Raw genomic sequence first — 10,527 nt, 5'->3', positions numbered from 1 at the left:
GGTACCAAGTTTTCCAATTTTGGACTTTCAGAGAGCGAGTTATGATTTCTCAAAGAATACTCTAAAATTCATGAATTTTGGCCATTTTAAAATGAATCCGCGCGGGAAAACTGTTCACCAGAATCCGGCCGTGAATCCACCCAGTTCTTGGCCGGATAGTTGGGCGGATTGGTGTTGAATTTTGAAAAAAAATTTGGATCCTCACTGCCTTGAATCCGGCCAGTTTATGGCCGGATTGTGACGTGGCACTGTTCATTTCGACTTCGATCGTTCGTTTGAAAATTTATTCACATGATTTCATACCTACTAGTTTCATCCAATGATTTTAAGGATAAAAAAATTGGATTATACTTGAGTTTTAAAGCCCTCGTTGAACCTCGAATTTTCAAGGGAAATTTAGGCTTTTTCAAGATACTTTCTAGAATCATTCGAGTGTGCGACCTCCCATAGTAACTGGGGTTTATAAGTAATGATTCACTATTAATATTCAAGCTCGCGCGAGGACCTTCAAGAGGATCCCACGGTGAACGCTTGAACCTCGAGTGACATTCCTTCTTGTTTACTTGGTGAGTGTCAAGTGTGTGACTACTTGAACTCCTGAGAACTTTATACATGCTTGTTTACTATCGATGACTTGAGATTTTGAAAATGGAGTCGAGTGTATACTTTATCGCACTCGTTCTCATTTGAAATGAATCACTCATGCTTGAAATGTTTTAATAAGTCAAATGCTCGAAAGTTCAAATGGTTGAATGTATCAAATGCTTGAATTACATGAAATAGTATGTTATGGCTGCATACGTCATTGGAGTGAACCTCCTCGACACTCAAATATACATGGGGGACGCCCAAACTCATAGGTCGACCTTGGAACTCGAGCCGGCATGGGTTTGGTCGGGAAGCTCGGTGAGTCATGAGAATTACATGATAAGATTGATCTATCGAGAGATCTTGCTTGGCATACTCGTGGAGTATCGCCTTATAAATGTCGTTCGGTCCCGGTGAGGGTTGTACGGTGGACGGACATGAGAAGTAAGTGGAGATCTACGGATTGGAAATATCAATCCGGATGACGGAGAGTCATTGCGGGAAGATATACTCATGAGATTGGCAAGCAAGTGGAATTTAGCTCCTGAGAGCTACCATATCCTTGAATTGTTCCTGTTTTACATTTCACTTGAATTGTTAATTACTCGCACTGTATCATTTGATCTGTTATCTGGGCTTGTTACTTGGACTATATGCTTGCATGTGTGTTCTTGGCCTCACGAGCGTTTTGCTCACCCCGTAGATTTGTTTTCCTTAACAGGGATGGAGGATGTGGAACTTGATGGAATCCCTTTTGAAGTACTTTTGTATTAGGGTCCAAATGTAATTGACTAGACTGCTTGGTTATTTTGTACTTTGGAGATTGAGATATCTTTTGGGATCAAATGTAAGAATTGGATGATTGTTATGTTGTGGAACTTGTGGCGTAAATTTTAATGTTACTTATGGAAGCGACTTATCTTTCTTACTTGCCTTGTTGCGATAGATAATATTGTATTAAGCCTGAACAAGATTGGTCTTGAGTCCTGACGAGAGTTGGGCAGGCGTCCCGCAGATACCCTTTGGTTTGCCTTAAGGAGAAGTGGGGGCGTCACAACCACCACTAAAAAAATACAAAAAAAAATATTCTAAAGATTAGATAGAGCAAAAATATTGCATGGAGAACTCTTATCCAACATATAAGTGAAGAAATAATGATAGAAAAGCTTTGTGTGAGATCATGAGTTGGCTAATAGGTGAGTAGTGCCACATAGTCCATACCTCCTAGCAAAATTCAATTAACATATAAATATTGAAATTTTCTCAATGATAAAAGTGATGAAATATACATATAGATACATATATAAAGGTTGTGACAAATTCACTTGTAGTCAATTCTAGTGACAAGTCTTCTGAAGTTGTTGAAATCAAAGGATACCAATATGTAAGATGGATATTTCCTGTAAAGGTAATTTGAGGAATTTTTAAGTTCCCATTGTTTGATATACACCCTACAGTCATTCATCTACGACTTCATTTGGAAAATTATTAGTAATTAACATTTAAAGATGATGATGATCTCCGAGGACTGATAAAAAATAAACATGCAAAAAAAGTATGTTGATCGAGTTCTTTAAAATGAATGCTACAAATCCTATAGCAAACAAATTAAAATTCACCTACAAGGAGTTTCTAGAATATTTTCTATGGTATCCTAGTAAAATGTTATAGAAAGTTAGGATGCAAAGAGATTGCATAGGTAGAATTATAATGACAATCCAACAAAGGAGATAGATATTTCTTAAAATTAATTCTACTGAATGTGAGGGGTACTAAGTCATTTGAAGGTCTAAAAACATTCAAGAGAGTTACTGTGAATACATTTAAAGAAGCTACAATCATGCGAGGTCTATTTGAATCAAATAATCCTTAGTAGCAGTGTTTAGAAGAGGCAACACTATATCACACGCTTTATAATTTTAAGAGATTTTTTGCTACATTATTAGTTTACTTTCCTCCTACTAATGCTAAAGCCTTGTGGTTAAAGTGTAAAGATTGTATGTCAAAAGATTTTTTTGGAATATCGTATTTGTCTTCTATTCAGGTAGCAAATAAGGTATTTCATGAAATTAGCAAGTTTTTGAACTCAATGGAAAAGAACATTAATATTTATGCTTTAGTTCGAATAGTTTTAAAGTTTGATGAATTTGATAAAAATACAAGAGATACAATGAGCGAAATGAGCTTGAAAGTTTTAGAAGATGACATGGCTGCAATTTCCATGTTAAATAAAGAGCAAAAAATAGCTTTTGATACAATCATTGAAGTTATTTCATTGGTGTTTGGCCTGGGTAAGGGGTATGTTTGGTGGACGGAAATTGGTGTAAAGTGAGAATCTACGGTCATGGTTTTGCTTCTTTAATTGTTGACAGAGTGTCAACGAGTTTGGATCAAGTAATGCAACGGGGAATTTGGCTCTTGAGAGCCATCTGTATTCTTTTACCTAAACTACTTTGTTTGAACTGCAGTGTTTACTTATATCTATATTTGATACTTATATTTGATAGATTAAAATTGCAATTGTGTGATTCTTGACTGTGTGACCTTTTTGGTACCTCATTGGGTGAAAACTCACCCCGTTACCTTTGTTTTCCTTACAGGGGGTGAAATTTTTGGAGCGTTAATTTTGTAGAAAGAGTTGAGCTAGTTATAGTTTGTTTTTGGTTTGAGCTCCTCTGTATTAGTAAACCTTACATGTATTTGTATTAGTTTGGATGCTCTGACTGGTAATTTAAATTGAATCTTTAGAGATTCCATTGTACATAGTATGGATTGATTAATCGAAGTTCAATTGCGCGTTTTAGTATGGTAAATGTGAGTTTTGTCTTAATAGTCCTGACAAAAGTTGGACAGACAGTTCATTAACCCTAGGGGTACGCTCTAAGGGAAGGTGGGGCTATCACAGTTGGTATCAGAGCCAGGTTAGAAATAGCTTGGGCGAAATAGAAATTTGATTCTAAGGAACTTAGGGTGATGTGTTAGGGTGTCATTGAGTAAGGTTAAGCTTACCTAAGTTGTAAACTGTGTTTATCCTTGTAGGTTATGGACGGAGCCAGTGGAGAGAGTGGAGATGAGCCGTCTCGGAGGCGCTTTCGAGTTATTGATTACGAGTAGAGGCCAGGAGGACCGATCCGGCGTTGGAGTACTGCTTGTCGGACTAGACGATGTAGTCGTTGCCAGAACTACTCCTATATTGATCATGTGGTCTTGGCAGTACTAGACGAGAGGAAGAGGCTTAGGCGTGCCAATGCTAGGGACCAAACTGAGATAGTAAGGATGTGAGGCATCATAAGGATGCAAGCGAACAGGATTCGGGAGCTCCAGAAGGACATAACGATGGAGAAGGAGAGGGCAAATGCTCTTAGAGAGCAGTTACATGTAGTTAATGACCGCCTCACTAGGGTAGTTAGAGAGGTTAGGGATCAGTCTGGAGGTATTATTGACGAGTGTGAGGCGCTAATCTAGGGAGTGATTGGCGCTAACGCACCTGTAGGGGTTCAAGGCGATGGAGCCCCTAAAGAGGGAGACACACCTAGTTCTGTGACGCCCTCACCTCTCCCTAGGGCAAACCCTAGGGTATTAGCTAGCCGTCTGTCTAACTCTCGTCAGGATTCACGCATTCATCAAGCTTAAAAAAGAACCACAAGTCAACAATTGACTTATAATAAAGAAATACTTTGAATATACAAGTCCAAAACTCTCAAGGTTACCATTTATAATTACAATCCAAAATACCCAAATATAACAAAATTTACACTTCAAATGTCTCCCATAACATACAAAAGATATACTACCTTCCACCAAAAGCCGTTAGTCTAGAATCACCAACTTCCACTTCCAAACCTGTTAAGGAAAACATCTAAAAGGGGTGAACTAACGCTCAGTAAGGCCAAGAAATCAAGCAAGCAAATAAATAAGTAGCACGGACTAACTCAAATAACACACTTAAGTCTCTTTGGTTGACCCTCTGTCAAGTCAAGTAGTAACATGTCCGTAGACCTCTACTTACTTCCTCCATCCACCATATCATCCTCTCAGATCCGGAACCAAACACGCATGAGATGGCAATACTTCTCGAGTATGCCAAGCAAGATCTCAAAAGACCAAGTTTTATAATTTTCCATGGTTCACCAAGCTTCTCGACCAAGCCCTTGTCGGCTCGAGTTACGAGGCTAGCCAATGGGTTTTGGGCGTCCCTACGAGTATAAGTGGTTGATGAGACAATGATCCAATCGATTTAAAATCGGTCATACTACTGAGTTGGGATGAGAGACACCTCCCACCCGAATAGGGTGTGTTACATGCTGCCGCTCAGTATTCACGATTACAAGCATGTTCAAGTCACACAAATTCACATTTCAAATAACAAGTATTCAAGAGGGAGAGGACAAGGGTGTTAAAGTACACTCTCACCTCGACAAGTTCACAAATCATAACAATTTCACATAACACTTGTACAAATATCATTTCAATCATAGTACAAGCAACATGCACTTGACGCTCATCAAAAGTCAAGAGCAAAAACGGGAGCAAAAGCAAGAGGTCAAACGAGTTCCTCGTTGTCCACGTGATTACCTGAGACATGTACAATCATGATTATCTAGGAATTCGACCAAAGCTAATGAGAAAAATATCCTCTTACTACCCACATTCAAAGCCATGAGCTCAAGTCGAGTTAAAAAAGACCTTTTTGCTTAAGCATTGAAATAACACTCAAGGAGAACTCAAAAGTTGTTTTCGAGTCAAGTCGTGGTAAGAAATCTCAATTCCAAAAGAAAGTACCTTACTTAACTTTTGGCATGAAAATCGAAAAAAGGGAAGATGGTTTTCATATCTCGAAACTTTTAATCTTATGCCCAAGTTTTAGAATATAAAGGAGCATTCATATTTTCAAATATTATGGAGTCAAAATCCATCAAAACGTTACTTATTTTCATAGTAAATATTGAAGTTAAAAGTTCCAAGTTTCGAATATATAACTAGTGAAATCTCTCAAGAATTATTCTAGTTAAAACGCTCCATTTTATGGTTTAATTTCATGGAAACCAAGGGCATTAGACTAGGGGTTGAAATCCATTTTTCAAAGTATGAAATAAGATGCAAACAATCAAGAAAGTTAGGCTTGAAACCTAGAAAATGTTTCCAAGTCACTTTGGAGTTTTGTCACTTTACAAGGAAAAATTCAGTTTTGGCAACCTTCTTTGAAAAATCATAACTTGAGCTCTATAAGTCCAAAATTTACAAATCTTATACCATTGGAAAATAGACTCAATGAATTAAAACTTCTAGAAGACACTTTTTTCAGATTCAAATAAAAAATCTATAAAATCTTAGTTCTAAATCACTGCTTCAGTAAGAACAGGGCAAAACAGTCTTGCATTTTCAGTGAACTTTGAAAATTTGGTAAAATTCATAGGAATTGAACCTGTCCTTGAAATTTATATCACTAAAAGAAATCCAAGTCTAGTTTAAAAAAAAACAAGCAAAACTCAATTAAGATCTTTTTACACCAAGATACAATAGTTTTATGAAAGCTGATTTTTGAAACCTGGTTCACGAATTTCCAGCTTTGGAACACTTGACACAGTTTGTAAATCAGGTCATAAATAAGGTTACACAAATAAAAAATTAGCATGGTTTATGGCGTTAGAAACTAGATTCAAAATTCTAGAAATCACTAGAAGAAACTGTCTTCAAATTCATTTCACAAAGGGAACAAAAATGAGCTACAATCTGCAGCTGTGTAGGTCTCACGGGTATAACAGTAGGAGAAAATCAGTCAACTTTGCCGGTTCACTACGGCTTATAGAAAATGAATTAGCTGGGGTATTTTATACCATTGGAAAGCCCTCAGAGTCTAGTTTCAAATGTCATAAACGGCACTTGATTTTGACTCCTATACAAAAATTTATGTGCAGTTAAACATACTCTAGTCGGCTGTCCTGGGCAACATTTTCCAGATTTGCTTCTGTTCTCTAAACTTGACTTTTACCCAATCAAATGAAATGATTTTTGAGAGATGATTTCCACACACACAACCCAATATATAACAAGCATTTTTACAGCAATTTAACGACAAAATTCAAAAATAAATCAAGAGAAATAAATCAGCAAGAATTTGGCCAGCACTTTCTCTCTTTCTCTTCAAAATTTTCTCTCCAACTTTCAAGCCAAAATCAAGCTAGAAATCACTAAAATAACAACCAAATAAACAAGAAATCCTCAAGTCCACTACCTAGTAATTCACCTCAAGGCTTCTACTTAAGCATAAATCAAGAAGACAAGGATATCCTCAAGTCATAGCCTAACTTTGTTTAGGGTTTCAAATACCCTTGCATAACAACCCAAAACCACTACTAACTCTTGTATAAAACTAAAGATCAAGGGAAGTGAAGCTTGTTACCTCTCCAAAGCTTCTTCAACCCTAGTTAGAGCCAAGTTTTTCACCACCAATCCACAAAGAAATCACCGCAAGATAGGAGTTTTCTTCTAGCTAGATCAACTTGCAAAAGTTTGAAGGTGTTGGATGAATTTTTGGAGCAAGATTTGTGGTTGGAGTTTTGAGTTTTCTTCTCCTCTTTTGAGCTTCAAGAGCCAGCCAAGTGATAGGAAAAGGAAGAAGAAATGAATCTTTGGTTGTGATGTGAAATTGAAAAGAAATCTTGCTTTTTGGAGGGTTAAAAATCAACTAGGAATAGTGACAAAATAGTGTCATACAATATTAGTTTCCTTCTTGTTTCTTACTCTCAAATACAAATCTTCCAAGGTAGTTTCTCTTACACCACTAATACTCATTCTTACTAGTCCGAGGTTGGATCTCCAAATCCCCAATTAATCGCGCCGGTGTGACTTTTGAAAAATTTTTGACGCGTAAGCGATAAAAATATGACTTGAGTAAAATTCATGCTAAAATGATAAAATTTAAAGAACATGCCAATGCAAATAATTTTAAATAGGTGAAATTAAAAATAAAAATACGAGTTCTCACAAGTTCTACTCATGAGAGAGAGTCTGTTAGCTCGGTTGGGAACTAGGTTAGAGCTCCTATGAGCCATGTTTTGATACCATGTGTGGAATAGTTAGGAAAGCTCCTAGTTGGATGTTTTTGTACTTTTGACATAGTTTTTGTACATTGTACTTTTGTTATGGCCTCGCTACTTTTAATGGGATTGTTTTTGCTTGTATCTGACTGCTACTGTGTGACATATATGATAAAGTTGAGTTAAATATATTTGACTTTTGGCTTATTTATACTTCTTGTGACTTGTCCATGCATCTATATATCTTTAATATTGTATTCGCACTTCGACTTTAGATTGGTTAAAAACAAATGGAGAGTAAACGTAGTGGACGAGGCCATGGGCACGGACTTAGGCAACCCCTAAATGAAGAGGGTAATCGCGAACCAGTACCTGAACAAAATCGTAAACCGGGGGTCGATCCTAATGCCCAAATAGCCACAACTAGGGGTGTGCACGAGCAGCTCGGTCAATGACTTGGCTTGAACTCAGTCAAACCGAGTTCTAGCCGAGTCTCGAGTTACTCGAGTACACATTCAAGTCGAGTTCGAGTCAGAATTTTGCAGCTCGTGGCTCGATGAGTAGCTCGTTGAGCCGTATAATTTAAATAATATATATGTATTATAATTATAAAATGACTATTATGAGTTTAATTTATACTGAATTTACAAGTAAGCTGTCGAGTCAAAAAGCTTGATTACTCGACTTGATAAGACTTGATTAAAGGTCGAGCCTTATCAAGTCGAGTTTTGAGCTTTTAAAGATTTTCTTGAGTCAAGCTCGAATTTGAGATTTTCAGACTTGATCGAGCTCGAGTTAAGCTCGAGTATAGTTATTTATAGGCCGAGTTGAGCTCGAGTATGGTACTACTCGAGCTCGACTCGGCTCGATAGCACCCCTAGCCACAGCTATCCAGCGCATGACCGATCTTTTAGCTCATACAGTGGATTGTCAGGGCCAAAACCCTGATAATCAACCTGAAAACTCTGATAATCATGTGGAGGGTGAGGACAGACCCTTCGAACGATTTCAAAAGTTCTCCCCACCAAAATTTCTTGGAGGACTAGACCCTGATGTGGTCGAGAGGTGGCTGGAGAAAATGATTAATATTTTTGCCGCTTTGCATTATACTGAGGATAGACAGGTGGCTTTTCTGTCTTTCGGTTGGAGGAGCAGCCGTTCTTGGTGGAATGTGATATGCATGAAATGGGAAAGAGAACAAATTCCGAGGACTTGGATAAACTTCATGAGGGAGTTTAATACAAAATATTTTCTGCCTCTGATTCAAGAGAAAAGGAGGATGAGTTTATTAGATTTCGCTAGGGAGCTTAAACTGTAGTTAAGTATGAAAGTCAATTTATTAGATTATCTAAGTTTACTTCCAAACAAATCGTGACGGAGCAAAGGCGAATAAGGCGATTTATTCAAGGGCTGAATGTTGAAATTCAAAAGAATTTAGCGGTAGCCCTAATTAATACATTTAGTGATGCGGTGGAGAAAACCTAATGGGTCGAGAGTGCAAGACTACAAGTTAGAATCTTTCAAACGAAGAAATAAGGTTTGCCTGGTAGTAGCTTGGGATAAGGGGACAAGAATGCACCTCCTAAGTTTGGAAGGGGAACTGGCGGAATAAGACTTCTGGAGATGCCAAGAGAAGCCCCGTCAAGAGGAGGTCTAGGCGGGAGAGGACAACAGAGAGGTGCCTCACAAGGAGGCTTGGCATCAGTTCCCCGTATTTCCTGCGAATATTGTAGGAAGCCAAATCACACAAAGAAAAATTGTTGGAGGAAAGAAAGAAAATGCTTGCACTGTGGAAGTGCCGATCATCAGATTGCTAATTGTCCAGTTCCATCTCGAAAAGAGTGTGGGACCCAGCAGTCAACCAAGACAAATCCTGGACAGTCAAAAGTAGAAGGGAATAGACCAAAAGTGCTAGCTCGGGTGTACGCGCTAGAGCAACATCAAGTCCCCGATTCATCTGAGGTCGTAGAAGATACGATCCCCATATTCCACCGTTTAGCTAAGATTTTAATAGATTTTGGTGCTACCCATTCCTTTGTCAACCCCAATTTTATATGTGGAATTGATGTAAAGCCTGCTAGATTGCCATATGACTTAGAAGTTAGTACTCCTACGGGTGACCAACGTTTGATCACCAGTATGGTTTATAAGAATTGCGAAATTTGGGTTGTAGAGAGAAAACTATTGAGGGATCTAATAAGTTTAGCCATTAAGGGGTACGATGTAATCTTGGGTATGGATTGGTTAGTTCGATATGATGTTCAACTAGATTATAAAAGGAAAGTGGTAGAATTTTGCATACCTGGGGAGGCGACCTTAAGGCTAGATGTAAGGGATAGATTAGTCTCAACTACACTAATTTCGGAGATTCGAGTTAGAAAATTGTTGAGTAAAGGAGCGCAGGATTTTCTAGCTTTTGTAATAAATACTCCAACCGATAAGTTGGAGGTAGAAAATGCACCGGTGGTAAAGGAATATCCGGATATGTTCCCTGATGAATTAGTGACTTTACCTCCGAAAAAAGAGATAGAAATTAAGTTTGACTTGTTACCGAGGACATCAGCTATCTCTAAAACTCCATATTGGATGGCACCTACTGAACTTAAGGAATTGAAGTTGCAGTTGCAAGATTTATTGTAACAAGGGTTTATTCGAGAAAGTAGATCTCCATGGGGAACTCCGATACTTTTTGTTAAGAAGAAAGACAAAAGTTTAAGACTATATATAGACTACCAGGGGTTAAATGATGTGACAATTAAGAATAAATACCCTCTGCCACATATTGATGAATTTTTTGACCAGTTGCAAGGAGCAATGGTATTCTCGAAGTTAAATCTTCGACAGGGATACTATCAACTGCGAATTAGGAAGGAGGATGTACCAAAGGCTGTAGTCATGC

General features: G+C 37.9%; 1 protein-coding gene across 1 annotated transcript; it reads left to right on the top strand.

Annotated features, from left to right (window-relative positions):
* Positions 1 to 9,251: 9,251 nt before the first annotated feature.
* On the top strand, positions 9,252 to 10,268 carry LOC140012652 (uncharacterized). The gene has a single exon (XM_072060929.1). It carries the CDS (start codon positions 9,252 to 9,254, stop codon positions 10,266 to 10,268), a length of 1,017 nt encoding a protein of 338 aa, XP_071917030.1.
* Positions 10,269 to 10,527: the final 259 nt, after the last annotated feature.

Source organism: Coffea arabica, chromosome 8e (assembly GCF_036785885.1).
Source record: "Coffea arabica cultivar ET-39 chromosome 8e, Coffea Arabica ET-39 HiFi, whole genome shotgun sequence".
NCBI classification, from domain to species: domain Eukaryota; kingdom Viridiplantae; phylum Streptophyta; class Magnoliopsida; order Gentianales; family Rubiaceae; genus Coffea; species Coffea arabica.
Note: the sequence above shows the minus strand (reverse complement) of the source record. Positions and strands in the feature narration are given on the sequence as shown.